Here is a 17,003-nt window from a genome sequence, read left to right as displayed (position 1 = left end):
TATATAGTACATTTCTTAGGGCCATGACAGAAATAAAACATGGTTTTTGTAATTATTGGGTGCTTACGTCCATCCTTTGGTAAACCCTACTTTTCTACCTTCCCTTCTTACCTCCTTTTTTCCTCCCTTTCCACCACACCTTTTTTATTCAGGCAGATAAACTTTTGTTTCTGTCTTCCTTCTGACACCTTTCCTTCCACCTTAGACCTAATTTTTCTTTTTTACTTCATTATCTTGTTCCATTGCTCCCATGGTCATTCATGCCTTCCTTTTCTCCTTCCCTTTAGCTCACCTTTTCTTCTTTCCTTTCTGACCTGACCTGTGCCTCCTCTCTTGTCTGCTTTTCTTCCTACACTCCCATTCCCTAGGTTCATTTTATTTGATTATTTTCCTTCCTTCCTTCGCTAATAACTAGTATATGCCCTTCCTTCCTTCCTTCTTTCCTTCCTTCCTTCCTTTCTTTCTTTCTTTCTTTCTTTCTTCCTTCCAGTACATGTCAATACACTTTTTGAATTCACTTTGGGGTTCTTTCTTAATGCATATTATTTCCAATTATTCACTGTAGCTGAAAACAAACATACATCCGTTTTTCTATTCTATTTATCCTTATTAGTGGAGGAATACACCCAAGAATTGACTTTGTATTTTTTCCCAACTTCGCAACTTAAGCCTCCCAGTTCAGAGCGGCGTTCTAGTCCACTTTTCCTAGTAAGAAGTCCAGAAAAGTATTTCCCACCAGCCTCGGACGGAGCATAACTGTTAATTTCCACGAGGGGATGATTATTTAATGGTATTTTACATTTTTTTTTAATTATAACAACTGTGCTGGTGACTTCAGAAATTTACCGCAATCCATAGTTTATTTTGCTATTAAATTACATCTATCTACTGTTCTTACTAATTGACTGATTTAACTTTCAATTTACATTTTATGGATGGATATTTAATAGTATTTAACAATTATTTAAATAAAACAGTAAGATACGGTTGTATATTCACCGTACAGTTACAGAATTTAGTTCTATATATTTTCCATATCCCTTTATAATGGTTTGACAAAAGGGATAATTGTTCTAGGACATACGAACACACAAAATTATCTCCTTTGGACGTGTAAACCCCAAGCAATTCAATGGAACGCGAGGGATAGGAACGGATCACGTTGTTTTTACGCCTCCTTTGCGACAGGTGGCGGTGTCCTCAATATCAAATCTACGCGCCGTCCAATCAGAACGTCGTGATAGAAAGTGGGCGGGGACTACTTTGACTGCTTTGCTTTCGTTTCGTGGAAGGCGACCAATCAGAGGCAACTGAAGCCATACACCGCCAAGATCAGATTGTGAGTTGTGCTGCCGTAGCAAGGTTAGCCGAGGGTGGATAGAAAAAGCTAACTACACTTGCTAACTTGTGGAGTGCACCGGTAAGCGTGTTTCAACTCGTCTCTGGCTTGGCCGCCGGCAAATTTATGTGTGACACAGTTCAGAGGCAGTGTGGACGTTCTAAAACAATTTGGGGAGAGTGCGCCAACCGAGTTTTAAAAGATAACTCCGGCGGTCTTGTCGATGACAGCTGTGCTTAGCTCGGCCGCTAGTTGCTAGCGGTCGGCTAACAAAGCGCTGGTGGGTCTTCATTGATGACCGCGAGTTAGCGACTTGCTAACAAACACGGTCATCGCCAAGCCACTAGTGTTGCAAGTTGTCACTATTTACTTGAGAGTTGAGTTGAGTTTCTACGAGCACCTCACCCTTAAAAATTGTTCCAGATGTGAACTTCAGAGTTTCAAATCGCTGACTCTTTAACGGCAATGATGGCAAAACAGAATTGGCTTCCCGAAAGTGTTTAAAAACAAAGTAAACAGTGTGGAACTCGGGCTAGCAAAACCTAATGTTAAATTAGTAAGGGAGTTGTATTGGTGCGACCATTTACAACTTGAGGGAGCATTGTATATACATTATTATTATGAAGTTGTAGTGGTCCCTGAGAATGGGCCACCATTTGGCGTTGACAGGTGTGCATATGACGATTAAGATCACTCCCGCACCAACCGCTTTAAGTCTGGACTAATTTAATGCCACGCGCGATATGTTTTTCCCCCTGTCGTACGCACGAATAAAAAAATTAAGTGAACGTGAAATTATTCGACTGACAAAATGATCCCAAAAGTATAGTTTGACTTTGCTTGCAATGTTTCCTGTTTGCTAAGGATTTAGACCTCCTCTTCCTCCGCTCTCAAATGCCAACAACAACGGCAGCCGTCGAAGAAACAGCCCAAGTACCCTCGTAAGTGCACACAATCTCGCCCGCTTTATTCCCCTTTTCATCCGAACGCTGGCCCAAGCAGCTCCCGGACTTTTTCACGTTAACGACGAGGGGCAAAAAACGGGACCAATCGAGTCCAGAACCGCTTTCAAAGCGTGCATTAGCTCGCTAGCTAGCAGCGGGGCTCTGTGCAACCAGGGTGGGTTAGCAGTATCAGTTAGCTAGCCGCACCTCAACAAAAGAGTGCTGCGATGGGGGAATACGGGCCTAGCGTGCTGTTACTCGTTCTGTACATGACTCTATATCACTTTGTTTTGTCTTTGTTAGTTCGTGTACATGAAGTTGGTATCTTTTGATCAAACCTGTAGCAGAAGTTGGCCACCTCTCCTCCACCTGAAGTAGGCCTTGTGCGCCCATAACCACTCAAAAGTTATTAACCTCCTTTTCTATGCTGCCAAACTGGGTTCATTCTTTTAAACGTGCATCCCAACGTGGTCCGGTGCAAAACAAAAACAAAAAAAATGTATTGGATTAGGGTATAACAAAGTAAGATATCTGACTCATCATCCAACAGGCACACATATTTTTGGGACAAATGACTTCTCAATTTCTGTCGTTCAAGACGTGACGACAAATTAACAACCCCAGCAATAGCAATGTCACTGAAAAGAGCTGGGGAAAAAGGAACACAATGGTGTTAAAATTTTTTTCCCGGTATTGTAGGAATTGAGTATAACATTTTAAAGGTTTGGAAAAGCGGGAAAAATGGTTATTTTCTCCAGTGTTATAATGGAGTGGTGTGCGACTGAGTGTCTGTGCAAATGTGTTGTGTGGCTGTTTAGGGACAAGGAAGAGCAAAAAGAAGCATTTTGAGTCGAGATAAGCAACAACTATGTTTGCCATAAAATCCATCTCTGGTGCGCGACCCTCATCTGCCTGTTGTCGGTTGGGGTACCGGAGATTCCCGCACCTTCGCTGGCAATGGACGTCTAGCTTTTCCCGGTGGATGGCTGCGTCGCTCCGCATTCAAGGCTACGGGACACAACTTTTACCCTAGTGAATGGTTTTTCTTCCGTAGTATACAAATTTGCTGAAACTGTCTGGATGTAACCAATGTTGCAGCTTGCTTTAAACTCTTTTTGGGGCAGTCAAACATAAATTATCCCATTGTATGTTTGATACACATTGCAATACTGCAAGAAAACCAACAAACAGAAAACGCGGTGACAGAGGAGATTCCACTGTACATCATAACTACTAATAGACATGGAAAACAAGTTTTTAACAAGCCAGAGCAAATTTTCTTGAGGGGAGTACAAAACAGACTTGACTGATGTGATCACATGAAAATGTACTCACTAAAATGGCGGAATAGTAGTTGTCAGATACCCACTGCTGTTACAGTAAGTTTCATTCATGAATGTAGCATATGTTAATGTTGTGTATTTTAATAAGTTTTGGTTCGAGGGATGAGCCGTCTATATAACTGAGCTGAACTAGTTTTGAAATATGTCTGTAGATTCTCAGTCATTCGGGTTATGGTAATCCACATATTGGGCAGTCATTTCTTCTATACGAATAGTTATTGTTTTTATAATCTGACTACTGTGTTATCTTTGATTGCTGATAGAGTATGGTGTGTTCCAAATTGCTTACAAATTCAGGTTACGTTGCTGCCGCAGGAACAGAACTGGACTGTCAACAGAGGAATCCCTATACATGTCTTTGCAAATCTTTTACAAGCCTCAGTTACACAGATCTGCAGCAAGTTTGAAGCATCAGAGCTGGATTGCAGTCCAGCCGTGCCTTTTAGATGTGCACTTTCAAGCAGAAACACACCGACCAACTTAATTATGATGCCAGTGTTCTTGTATGACAGGTAACAACATACTTGTTGGACAATGACAGTTGCTTTCAACACAACAGGGTGGGATAAGTTAGTGTCTGCTGGCTCTCTGTTCATGGACATGATCAACTATTATTTTTTTGTTTTTAAATATTGAAGTTTTCCTGTATATCTTTCTGTTTACCTCTAAAGTGTCTGAATAGTGAAACGGAAGAAGAAATCCTTTTCCAACTGAGGCTCAACTTCCTCGGTCCTTTGGGATCATGGCTAAAGATGTAAGTGACTACATGCCCATGTCATGACATTAAGACATGATCTACTTTGTGTGATTGGATTATGAGGGGATATAATTTAACATTTCTGTCCTTCACAGGCTGGTCTAATGGAAACAAACGGAGAGTTGAAGGTTTTCATTGATCAGAATCTCAGCCCCAGCAAAGGTAGTAGCTGTTTTTGAAATGAGTTTGTACAACAGTACAACACTTTTTAAATTACACATTCAAAAAAACAAGGTGGATTCTTTAAAATTGAATGAAGTCTTACAATTCAGAGTCGAATGAAGCTTTTCAGGGGGCAAAAATCTTAAATTATACAAAAAACAAACTCTGAAGTCAGAATGACTAACTTTTGACGAGGCGAATTGCCGCTCAACGTTCTGCGTCGCAAACTCTGGGTCGCTCAAAGTATCTCGTCTTCACTCTGACGTAACACAGCAATGGCAATGTGAATTTAAAACATGAACTAAAAGATATGACTTGTATTTATTGATTCTACTGGAAACGAGTAGCATGAACTATTAGTCTTTTGAAATCTTGCATCATTTACCACCCAGCTGGCACACGCTCATTTTTATGGTCGCTGTCAAGGAGCTACAAGTATAAACATCTGGCGTCCCTCTATTTAAGATCAACTCGATTCTCCATCTTGGCTCTCAATGTGCCTTTAAAACATATGAAACGTTTCTTAATATAGTAGTGGAAGAACAACTTCTGGGTCGCTTTTGATATTTTGTGGCGATAGTAATATTTTAATTAAGATACATGAGATGAGCTCTAATTGCGCAAGCGCCCAACAACAATAACAATAGAGTAGGAGAAGAAATGTGAACTGAGCGACTTTAGCCATTATCTCTGTTTTTTTACTTGAATGACTGGTAAAACATTAGTGATTTTTTTTTTTCCCCCGCTAAACAAATTCATTGGCTTCCCCTAGCATAGATCGTGTTCAGCATTGTAGGTTCCCGTATATTTGTCTCTTCTCTCAGTGCTTGAACAACAGTGTGGACTCATGCTCGTACTGTCGTATGTCTTGTTAGGTGTCCTGTCTTTAGTTGCTGTCCAGCCTGCCACCGCCCCTGTGGCCAAACAGCTCCTGCCCAAAACGCTTGGGCCGTCCAATGTGAACATCGCTGCACACATGCAACATTTGCCACACATGGTAAGTCCTCATTGCCACAAAGTCATGAATGTGTCATGAATTTCACCAAGCATGCTTCACAATCAAGAAAGCGGACACGTATACAGCACACATGATGATAATCAATGACCAATAAGGCACAGATCTGCTCGCTTGCTGCCCTTCTCTGCAATGTCTTGCTGTTGTATAAGCCCCCTCCATTATCATTGTGAGGTGACCTGGTGGGAGAGTAGCTGGGAGTTGATCCTAAGCTTATCAACCTCTACAGTCAGCAGGATTGCATCCATCATCCCATTATATACATGGGATATATACATCATGACAATCAGCTTAGCTATCACCTTGATAAAAGAATCGAGTGCCTACCTTCACAATGCCTCAATTCTAGCACAAGTCGTCAGCCCTCTTACTGGTATTTCAGTGGGACAGCCCCTCAACCCTCCGAATACTGCTCAGAATGTTGTTTATTATTATGCAATTCAAAATCTGTGAGTTCTACAATTAAATGTTAACAATCAAACTTAAAACAAAACTGTAGTGATTGTATGTCACCTGACACGGGCATTCAATGTTAGCTTTCAGCCTTGCCACTTACGTGCAGATATTGGTCCAGCTTCGATGAACCTTTGATGATATTATGGATTGTAGGTGATTAAATCCCTAAATTCCTTGCAGTTATAGGATGAGAAATGTTCTTTAACTGTTGGACTATTTGTTCACGCCACTGCTCACAAAGTGAGTGGTTGGTGAACCTCACTCCATCCTTGCTTTTAAACAACGGAGCCTTTTGGGGAAGCTCTTTTTTTTTTTTTTTTTACCCAATCACGAGCACTCACCTGTTTTGCATTCACTTGTTCAAATGTATAATGTTGTTTTTTTTTTTTTTTTTTCCAAAAGCATTCTTCAACTTGTTGCCTCTGTCTCAACTTTTTGGGAATGGGTTACAGGAATAAAATGTAAAATAAAATTCTATTTGGGAAAAAAAAAACGGAACATGAATTAGTATGAACATCAAATATCTTGTCCTTGCACCGTATTCAAATTGAGTATTGGTTGAATGTGATTTGCAAATCATTGTATTCTGTTTTTATTTGCAATTTATGCCAGGGTCTCGTTCCATTGTTTTGAAGGTTTGTAGAAATTGTTAACTTGAAGATACACAATTATTCTGACGATTACTGTATTTTCCGGACTATAAGACGCTACCCTTTCCTAGATTTTGAACCATGCGGCTACTACAACGGTGCAGCTTTTCTGTGGATTATTTCACCGGTAGGGGCGCTCAATAGTTCAGAAAATACACTAAATAAATCTCGCCCCCCCCCTTTCTTGAGTCTGTTCTGTTTTAATTAGCAAAGTTGTTGCAGTGTTAAAAGGCACTGTTTTAAGAATCCGTTTACCTGTTTATGTACATCGTCCTGTACATGCAGTAAGCAACAATTTTTTTTTCAAGATAGAAAACTGCGGCTTATAGTCTGGTGCGGCTAGTATATATTTATTTTTTATTTTTTTCTGAAAAGAATTGCTCTGGCTTGTATACCGTACGCCTTATAGTCTGGAAAATACGGTAAAAGTCTTGCCGCAGGTAGTCGCTCACTTATTATAAACACCTGGTCCTCTGCGGTTGAGGGAGGAAACACACCTGGCCACTGTTTAAGGAAATCTGAAGTATATTCTTGCCTCCATTTTTTTCCCAGGTGATTGGAACACCTCAGAGGCCAACAGTATCCAATACTATTCTGGTAAACAGCCCACACACGCCCAATTCCCAGTTCCTGACTCAGACTCAACCTTCTGATGCGTCTCCTTGGTCGTCAGGGTAAGTCCTCCAGAGTTCGTCGAGGAGTTTACTTTTTTGCTCATCAGCATGGACTGATGAGTACATTATTTGTAGGAAGCGTGGCAAGAAAGGTGAAAAGAATGGGAAGGGCTTGAGACATTTCTCCATGAAAGTGTGCGAGAAGGTGCAGAAGAAGGGAGTCACCACTTACAATGAGGTGGCAGATGAGCTGGTGGCAGAATTCAGCTCGGGCGACAGCCTCATGTCACCTAACGACTCAGTAAGAGCTGCAGATGCTGAAGGACGCAAACCCACACACAGCACATTTAAACCGGGCGAACCACCAGGTACTCTGTTTTTATCTTTCTGATGTTTCCCTGTTTTTCTTTTAGCATGTATATGACCAAAAGAACATCCGGCGTCGTGTGTACGATGCTCTTAACGTCCTCATGGCCATGAACATTATCTCCAAAGAGAAGAAAGAGATCAAATGGATCGGCCTGCCCACCAATTCAGCACAAGAGTGCCAAAACCTCGAGGTACTGATGCACAGTCGGAGCAAGTCTCACCGCATGTCAGTTATGTCGCGTCTCCTTTGTAACTATTATTTTTGTCGATGGCAGGTGGAGCGACAGAGGCGGCTGGAAAGGATCAAACAGAAACAGTCGCAGCTTCAGGAGCTCATACTACAAGTAGGAGTGACTGAGAGTCTTGTCGCCACAAAGATTTACCAGAGCTGATAAATGTCACGGGTCATCTGTATTTTGTTCTTGAAAATCACTGAACATTAACTTGTTATAGCCCTAAGATTGATTTTTTTTGGGATATATTTAAAAAAATTTATTAAATCCAACATCCAGCTACAGGGAAGCAAGAAATGCTTTGTTCACGCTGTTTGCGGCACCCCAGCTGTCAACGACCTACATCTGGCTCACATGGCTAAAATGATTACAACAAAATAGTTGTTTTCTGTTGATCTATACATGCCCATATTTTTTTGGGTGTAGCATTGACAAAAATGTGCCTTGGTGCTTGGAAACACTGTAATAATCCTTATTGATGCAGTACTGAGATCCTTCCGTGTTCACTTGTTCAAGGCAACTTGTTGTTTTACAGCAAATAGCCTTCAAAAACCTGGTTCAGAGAAACAGACAGAGTGAGCAGCAGGCAAACAGACCTCCACCACCCAACTCCATCATCCACCTTCCCTTCATCATCGTCAACACCAGCAAGAAAACCGTCATCGACTGCAGCATCTCCAATGACAAGTATGCACACAATGACAGCTCCTACAGTTTGGAGTAATGTGTCCATACATGTTTCTCCCCCCCAAACAACCCCACCTGCTGATGCTATTTTTATTTTTGGCAGGTTTGAGTACTTGTTCAACTTTGACAGCATGTTTGAGATCCACGATGACATTGAGGTGCTGAAGCGCATGGGCATGGCTTGTGGTTTGGAGGTTGGCAAGTGTTCTCCGGAGGATTTGAAAGTCGCACGCAGCCTGGTGCCCAAAGCCCTGGAGCCCTATGTGATCGGTCAGTCACACACGTTGGTCCGACCTCACATCGAGAATCACGGTTTCACATGATGATGTCTCTCCTTCTCCAGAGATGGCAAAGGGCCCCATCAGTAACGTGTACATCACTGGAGGGTCCTCGGCTAATGGAGCTCGTTACACAGCCAGGTGGGAGACATTTTGTTGAATCTATATCTATCACTCATTCATACCTATAACAAATTGTAGTCTTTAGTTTCATCTAGGATGCACGCGTTTGAGATAAATAAACACAAGTTCAAGTCAAAATCTGAAGATTCATGCCTTTAATTGGCCAGCAAACATAAAAATGAGATGTGTCCATACCAGTTCCTAAGGACATAATAAATGAATTTTTATTTAATTTTTAAAAATTTTTTTTACACCATTGGCTAAACACAAACCCCTTTTTTCCTCCTTTTTCTAGCGATGGCTGTCCTGATGGCACCATGGCATCTAGCTCTAATGACTCTCACTACAGCGGCTCTCGCGTGGAGACCCCGGTGTCTTACATGGGCGACGAGGACGACGAGGATGAGTACGACGAGAATGACGACGAAGACTAATCTGTGTACACCTCGCCACTCCAATAAGCACAGTCTCTCAAAAGCGCCAACATGGGAACGTAGACCTGCCCCTCTCCTCCCCTCCACTTCTTTTGCCCTCTCCTCTCACTCTCCCATGCCTGTGTTTCTGTTTGGCTTTCTCAGGGCTGTAGATGAGTATTGAAAGAATGAGGGGGGCTGTGCGTGAGGTGCCCCCTTACCTCTTGCATCACTTGTACATGGAGGAGGGTTTTGTCCCGAGAACTGTAGCGTGTGGCCTGACCTAAAAGCTGAGTCTTTGTGTATTTAGCTCTCTGTTCTCTAAGCCATCCCATGAGAAACAAAATAAGAAAAAAAAAAACTACTGCTGTTGGAGAATGATGAAAACATTTTTTTTGTATCGTCATGCCTTTGCTCCCTATGGCAGCGCGATCTTTAATGATGGTCAAAGTATTTGCTCAAACAGGCCACCATGAATTCACAATTGCCCGATAAAGTTGCCATCCTATGATGGGGCTCCATCATGCATGTTAGTTTTGTTTTTGTTTAGTTCCGGGGAAGAGGTTAAAATGGTTCTTCCGTTTCGAATTCAATTGAGCTGGCTTCCTTTTGTTTTTGTAGGAAGCTGCTTACTTTACCTTATTTGCTAGTTTGAATTTTTTTTTTTTGTATTCCGCAGTTAAAGAATCCTCATGAGCGGCCTGTGTAACACCTTGGTAGTGTTTCCAAAAAAATGGCACCAGCAAGGTAATGTTTTCATAACCCAGGTTCCTGATAGGTAAATAAGCTTTGTTAATGACATGTATGAACGCTGTCGATGATTGTAGCTTATAGTGTCCTTTAGAGGCCAGTGATATCGATACTAGACCATCAGACAGTATCCATGTAATTAATGTGTGGTTGTATCGGTCTTTGTATACTCCCATCAAAGATCTCCCTTTCAAAACTGAGCAACATGTGTACTGACTTCTTCCAAATACCCTTTTCTGTATTCTAATATAAGTTTTCAAATTAAATATAGATTGTTTTAAACGTTTCTGTAAATGGTCTGAGTAATAATGCAATTACAAAGGTGGTTTCGGATGGGGACGGCTCTGAATCAATTGTGTAGGTTTCGCCACACTTTGGCTTTGTACCATAGAGACACTGTTGATCCACTCTCGTTTGCTGTCTAAAGAGCGACATGTCACCTATAGGCGACAATCTGATCCATACACTGGACATCGTGCTGTGGAATTCAAAGCATTCTTTTGGATGATTTAAAAAAATATATTTTATTTTTGACTGTTCAAATTTCTTAAGTGCCAAGCTACCACCTAATCTTTTAATTGAATTTTCCCCTTAACCATGAGTTAAATGTTAGGTCTGCAACTGACATGGTTGTAACGCAAAATCCAGCCAATTTAGCGCAAACCACTGGTCCACTGTATATTTTTTCAAAACCTCAAAACCTCCCGTATGAAAGTGAAGGCTTATGTGCTGTAAAACCACTTGCCCAAAACCTTTCATTCGAAATGTAATTGTGAAATTATCACTGTTTCTTCATGTAATCTGGGTGCAAAATCCATCCAACCATACCATAGTTTATTTTTTGGGGTGATTTGAACCTTAGAATTTAGAGCAAGTAGTCTTAATGTCATGTACTAAAAACCTGAGAAAATTGTCCTCAATTTTAAGTTGCACCTGAAATTTGAGTCCATTAGTTGACAATATTATTTTGCAGTGGACCTGCGTCGTTGGTTTTATCTAAGATCACAATTAGGACAGGCTCAATTGAAGGCCATCTAAAATCTCGTTGTGAAAGCGTCCCCTGCAGCCACTGTTGTTCTGTTCCAGTATGTGCTCGCACTCATTGTCTGGGGCATCGGGGTGTTAGGGGATTATAGAAAGGTGTTGACTCAGGTGTGTGCGTGTATGTGCGCACAGTTTTCGTATCTGCCCAAAGCTGTGGTTCAGATACCGGCACCATTTCTCTCCCTGGTCTCCTTGTCCTTGCTTACCCACACGCCTTGCCATGTACCCCCTTTGCGTGGCCTAAAAGGTCCAGCATGGATATTGGCGGGTTGACCACTGTGGTGGCGAATTCTGCTTACATCAATGCCCGCGGCAGCATCGATGGTTCCAACCCGGCGGCGGCTCGCGACAAGAAGTACCACTCCCGGCTCAAGCTGCCTCACATCACAGTGTGCGAGGGCCTGAAGGACACGCTTGATTTGGCCTTTGATGACGTCTGCGTGGAACAGCCCATCGGCAAACGCCTCTTCAGGGAATTCCTGGAAACCAACCAAGAGTACCATGGTGCTTGTCGCCTGTGGCGGGACATCGAGGACTATGACCTGGCGGAGGATTCGGATCGAGCTAAGAAGGCCTCGAAGATTGTCCAGCGCTACATGGATGCCTCGGCCAAACATTTCTGCCCGTTCCTCTCTGAGAACACCATAGCCAAGGTGAAAGAGGTCCAGTGTGCTGTAGGTGATGACTTGTTTGCCGCAGCTTTGTCCACAACTCTGGACTACTTACGAGCGGCGCCCTATGTGTTCTTTCTGGAGAGCATGTACTTGAAGAGATTCCTCCAGTGGAAGTGGCTGGAGATGCAGCCCATGGATGCAGACTGGTTCCTGGACTTCCGTGTGCTCGGCAAAGGCGGCTTTGGCGAGGTGTCGGCATGTCAGATGAAAGCCACGGGGAAACTTTATGCCTGTAAGAAATTAAACAAAAAGCGGCTGAAGAAACGGAAAGGCTATGAGGTCAGTTCTATCTTCATACACTGTTGTCCGATGACTGTCGTACAAATCGTATCCTAAATTTGTCATTGACCCTTCTTGTTTTATGGTTGTCGTTTTAGAAAATGTCAGCTTTACACATGCCATGTCTGCTGTTGTCACTGCTACAATCTGGATAATACAAGCTGTTCAATTAATACCTCTGCAGGTATCGCATCTGTAATACTGACATTTGCAGTGCGTGTCTGCACCGCTGCGAACCAACCAACCAGACTATTCAATGCATAACTCAGACTAAGGCAGACATGCCATCTGTATCAGTGACACTTGTGATGCATTTCCACAGCGCCACAAACCACAGTAACTACTATTCAACGAATCACTCATTTCAAGCGCTAGACATGGCATCTGTAAAGATGGCATTTAATTTCACGGTAACCACGGTATTATTCATTGAGTACCTCTTGGACAACAGCAGGCATGATCTCTGTAAAATTGAAATTTGCTGTGTACATCTACACCACCACATATCCATCCATCTGTGGAACATACACCACGTGACCTTTGGTGAAAGGCTGTTGACACCCTCAATTAAAAGTCCGGCGAGGCTACCTTGGGCAACAGCAGACGTGGCATCTGGCAACACGAAATTCTTTTTTTAACCGCGTTATCCTTGTCATGTGTCTTATAAGAATAATTTTAAACATAATGTACCTCACACGCTGTTATTAATAGTGCATTACATATTTAATAGTTATGTAGCTTTTTGTGATGATTCTACTGAAGGTCGGTCATTTTTTCGTTGTGCAGATTATAACTTATTTCTAGGTTCCAATGCACAAACATGTACGGTGGTAGCTTTCGTTGCTACTGCTAATCAACTTTGTCCCTAGCGGTATTAAGTCCTAAGACAGGGATAGAGTGATTAGCGGGGGGGGGGGCTTTACCGAAAAGCTCCTCTGAATGGAACTGCTAGGCACAGTTATATCTTGCCCTTGACTTGTCTATGGCCATCGATGACAAAGTGCTTTCAAGCCCACATCAGCTTCTCCTTTCTCCTCCGCTAGGGGGCGATGGTGGAGAAGAGGATTCTGGAGAAGGTCCACAGTCGCTTCATTGTGTCGCTGGCGTATGCCTTCCAGACAAAAGAGGAACTTTGTCTGGTTATGACCATCATGAATGGAGGGGACCTTAAGTAAAGTCATTATTTGAAACGTTCAGGAAACCTATAGACGACTTTTCCGCTTTTTCCGTCTTTCCCAGTTTCCATTGAAATCATGGAACGTCTGCTCCCTATTTATCACCATACAATAGAAAGCTAGCCTTTACAAAGACATTTCCGTACTAGTTTGTAATAACAGGTTAATACTCCAAATCAACTAGAAACAAATTGTAGTTGATGACCCATTTTATGATGATGAAGCCTGCTTGGATGCGAGGGGAAACATCTAAGAAAACCAGTACAATCTATTTACACTATACAACACATTTTGTGATATGCTTCTCTAATGGTTTGTCTGTCGTATTTGAAGGTACCACATCTATCTGGTAGATGAGAACAATCCAGGCTTCCATGAACCAAGAGCCTGTTTCTATCTAGCTCAGATCATTCAAGGCATGGAGCATTTGCACCAGAAAAGAATCATCTACAGAGATCTCAAACCTGAAAATGTGCTCCTTGATAATGATGGTAACGTTTGAAATTTAGAACAGCAGTAAATGCCTCTCATTTAAGTTTGTAATGATCGATGTGTCTGTTGGTAGGTAATGTTCGTATATCTGACTTGGGTCTCGCTGTGGAGTTGAGAGAAGGCAAAACGATGACCAAAGGCTATGCTGGTACACCAGGTAACTCTTTATCTCATCTTGAATCACAATTACATATTTTTATTTATTTTTTTTTTTTTGGGGGGGGGGGGGTGCTGCACCTCAAACAGATGACATCTGCTCCTCCCTAAAGGGAAAACAAACAGCAAGCATCATGCAATGTCAGTTTGAGCAATTAGGTCTATTTTATAAAATAAACACCACACCTCAGATCGACTACTTTTTTCCCCCCTTATGAAAAATAAATTGCGGCCTTTACTTTGACTACTAGAGTAGCACTACTTGAACGAATGAACACCACACTACAAAAAGCTCTTTTTTTTTTTCTGTCTCAAAAAATGACATTGTTTTTACTATCAATCATCTCAAAAGCAAGCATTAAGTAATTTACAAAGCAAAAAATAAGACACAAACACAAGCAGACTCTGACGAGCAGAACATTTCAACAATGACCCGCAAAGGATTGGGCGTTCGAGGCGTCTAATCCAAGCCTGAAACTCTTTGCTGTTGACTAAATGAACTGCCTCCCTCGTGACTGAGGACATTTTTGGTCATTGTTCCACTTTGTGTCTTGTAGGTTACATGGCTCCGGAGATGCTAAAAGGAGAGAAGTACGACACTTCTGTAGACTATTTCACTTTAGGTGTAACCTTGTTTGAGTTTCTCGCTGCCAAGAACCCCTTCAGGAACAGAGGAGAGAAGGTTGGCTGCTCTATTTTTCAATCAAATCAAACCGCGTGACGCTTGCTTGAATGACTTTTTTTCCCAGCTTGAGCGTGAGGAGTTGAAAGAGCGAATGTTGACCCGGGAGGTGATCTTCACGGACAGCTTCAGCGAGAATGCCAAGTCCCTGTGTAACGGCCTGCTGGCTAAAGAAGTCGACAAGAGGATGGGTTTTAAGAACGGCTGCTGTGACGAGATCAGAGCGCACCCCTTTTTCAGTGACATCAATTGGAGGAAGCTGAATGCAGGTACACATCCCGTTCAATGTTTTATTCCTCCCCCAACTGTACACGCTCTTATCATGAAAGACTGGGTGTAATATTTTGATTACCTTAGATACAAAATATTTTGAATATTCAGTTGAATCCCCTCTAACCTCAGTAATGAAGTGACTACCAATCATGTCTCATGCTAACCTTGGGGAAGAAGTATCATACACACTGGACAATTTTTTAAATATTGATATTAATAATTACTGATGGGAGAAATAGTGTGTTTATAATTCCAAAACACATCATGATTAAACAAACAAAAAAAATAATGGGAATAATTTGGTTGCCTTTGCATTAGTTCATGATAACATTGTATTCATATTTTAGTTTTTTTGTCTATATGTATTTTTAAATATTTTAATGCAGTTGTGTTCATTTATTCATAATTTATCATTTACATTTGTTACATTCTTAATATAATATTAACGTTATTATTAGTATAAAAAAAAGTTTATTTTCACGTTTAAAGGGGAAAGTCATCCCCAAAAATTATTTGCAATAAGTCACCTGTTTTCCAAGGCTGCGCCCTGAGCAACTGTGATGTCATTTTCACTGAGTTCTGAACTGTTTAGAATTAGAATTAGAATTAGAAATCCCTTTATTGTCATTGTACTCAAGAGTGCAACGAGGTGAATAAACGGGACACTTAAAGCATCCAAAATTGGAGTGTTCTCATTTGCACACCTTCACCGGTACAAAATGAAATCAACCAAATCTCCTCCGCAGGCATCGTTCCCCCCCCGTTCATTCCGGACCCCAGGGTGGTGTATGCCAAAAGCCTGGACGACGTGGGCGCCTTCTCCTCAGTCAAGGGCGTCACGCTGGAGGACCCGGACCGGAGCTTTTTTGATGAATTCTCCTCGGGCAACATCCCGATCCCCTGGCAGGAGGAGATGATCGACATGGGCATTTATGGCGAGCTCAACTTGTGGGGCCCCGAGGGCGGCGTCCCCAACGACCTGCGCAGGGAGTCCATACTGGAGCAGCCCAAGTCGTCCACGTGCTGCGTGTGCTAGTGGCTCACTTGGCAGGGATGACTGAAATGCTCAGGACTGCCTCGTGCCTGACTTTTCCTTTGAGGGACGAGCAGAGTCCGGGAACAGTAGTGAAGCGGATCGGCAAGCGGGAATACCAGTCAATGTGATATGCTGTCAAGTACTCGTTATTCCCGCCCTGAATAAATAACGCTCCCCTAATTTTAGAAGTACTGTTTTGTGTTTCTTAGTTATTGCTGTATTCTGCTCTATGAAATGCTGATGATGGCCAATCCAAAGACGAGGGACCCGATGAGTAAATACTATACGTTTAATCATTAAATTTTTGGGGGCACAATGTAAAAATATCCATGTCGAGAAAATGTTCTGGGCAAGTTTAAAAACGAAAAAGTCATATGTTGCATATATTAAATTGTGTTGAATAAAACTAAGAATTGAAGAGTGGAACTTGTTTTAAGTTTCTGTTTTGTTTTAAGATCAAATCAAAAACTGTTTGAATATGGGCACTCAACTTTATTACTGGAATTTTACTTTTAACTTTTTGGGGAATATTTGATTTTATTCTTGTAATCTTATGTTTTCTCTTTCTTCATTCTTCATAACAGCTTTGCCTTTGTGGTTCAGGTCTCCTTTTGGTTATATTCTTTTTTTTTTTTTAAATAAAATATTTAATTTTATCCTTGTCACATTGTTTTGTCATTTTATTGATTTTTTGTGTGCAGAATATTCTGACTTTTTCTTGCACCAACTTGGACTTTTTTGTGATTGTCCAACTTTTTTTGTAATTTTTTTGACTTTTTGTATCATTGTATTATTAACTTTTATTTTTTAATTCGTTTTTTTTCCTGCTGACTTGACTATTCCTGTAACTTAAGGGAGATGAATGAAGGGAAGGCAACCCCTGGGCTTTCTTCCCCCCCATATAATAAAGTGTAATTGCACATCCATTACAGTAGGTGGCAGTAACAGTACAAACAATGTTACATCAATCCGTTCGCTTATTAAAGCTTTTCAGCAGTTTTATATTTCTTGTATTTTTTTTTTATTTAAAGTTAGATAGAATAGATAGAATGTTGCGCA

The 17,003-nt window shown here is 41.5% G+C and overlaps 2 protein-coding genes across 4 annotated transcripts; both read left to right on the top strand.

Moving 5' to 3' along the window:
- Nucleotides 1–1,273: 1,273 nt before the first annotated feature.
- Nucleotides 1,274–10,419, top strand: LOC148323358 (transcription factor Dp-1-like). Of its 3 annotated transcripts, none has more exons than XM_088315835.1 (13): nucleotides 1,274–1,420; nucleotides 2,204–2,280; nucleotides 4,298–4,380; nucleotides 4,479–4,545; nucleotides 5,421–5,542; nucleotides 7,219–7,340; nucleotides 7,416–7,581; nucleotides 7,694–7,840; nucleotides 7,925–7,993; nucleotides 8,418–8,569; nucleotides 8,673–8,839; nucleotides 8,913–8,988; nucleotides 9,266–10,419. In XM_088315835.1, the coding sequence occupies exons 3-13, from the start codon at nucleotides 4,369–4,371 to the stop codon at nucleotides 9,402–9,404; spliced, it is 1,239 nt and encodes a 412-aa protein (XP_088171961.1). In that variant the 5' UTR covers nucleotides 1,274–1,420; nucleotides 2,204–2,280; nucleotides 4,298–4,368; the 3' UTR covers nucleotides 9,405–10,419. The 3 variants fall into 3 exon arrangements, with proteins under 3 accessions (XP_088171961.1, XP_088171962.1, XP_088171964.1); XM_088315836.1 differs by having other exon boundaries at nucleotides 1,294–1,339; XM_088315838.1 differs by lacking the exon at nucleotides 1,274–1,420 and adding an exon at nucleotides 1,512–1,619.
- An 804-nt stretch (nucleotides 10,420–11,223) lies between these two features.
- Nucleotides 11,224–16,946, top strand: LOC148323357 (rhodopsin kinase GRK1-like). Its single transcript, XM_088314895.1, has 7 exons — nucleotides 11,224–12,130; nucleotides 13,174–13,301; nucleotides 13,639–13,796; nucleotides 13,871–13,954; nucleotides 14,511–14,635; nucleotides 14,703–14,904; nucleotides 15,655–16,946. Exons 1-7 carry the CDS (start codon nucleotides 11,432–11,434, stop codon nucleotides 15,942–15,944), a joined length of 1,686 nt encoding a protein of 561 aa, XP_088171021.1. The 5' UTR covers nucleotides 11,224–11,431; the 3' UTR covers nucleotides 15,945–16,946.
- Nucleotides 16,947–17,003: the final 57 nt, after the last annotated feature.

The sequence above is a fragment of the Idiotropiscis lumnitzeri genome, chromosome 14 (genome assembly GCF_059441095.1).
Source record: "Idiotropiscis lumnitzeri isolate Australia: NSW breed Sydney's pygmy pipehorse chromosome 14, RoL_Ilum_1.0, whole genome shotgun sequence".
NCBI lineage: Eukaryota > Metazoa > Chordata > Actinopteri > Syngnathiformes > Syngnathidae > Idiotropiscis > Idiotropiscis lumnitzeri.
The sequence above is the reverse complement of the archived record's forward strand: the minus strand, read 5'-3'. Positions and strand labels throughout refer to the sequence as shown.

Coding starts and splice junctions, on each gene's coding strand:
- LOC148323358 (XM_088315835.1), top strand. Junction 7,994..8,417: donor TTCAGGAGCTCATACTACAA/GTAGGAGTGACT, acceptor GTTGTTTTACAG/CAAATAGCCTTCAAAAACCT. Junction 8,570..8,672: donor TGCAGCATCTCCAATGACAA/GTATGCACACAA, acceptor TATTTTTGGCAG/GTTTGAGTACTTGTTCAACT.
- LOC148323357 (XM_088314895.1), top strand. CDS start 11,432: ATGGATATTGGCGGGTTGACCACTGTGGTGGCGAATTCTGCTTACATC. Junction 13,302..13,638: donor ATGAATGGAGGGGACCTTAA/GTAAAGTCATTA, acceptor TCGTATTTGAAG/GTACCACATCTATCTGGTAG. Junction 14,905..15,654: donor TTGGAGGAAGCTGAATGCAG/GTACACATCCCG, acceptor TCTCCTCCGCAG/GCATCGTTCCCCCCCCGTTC.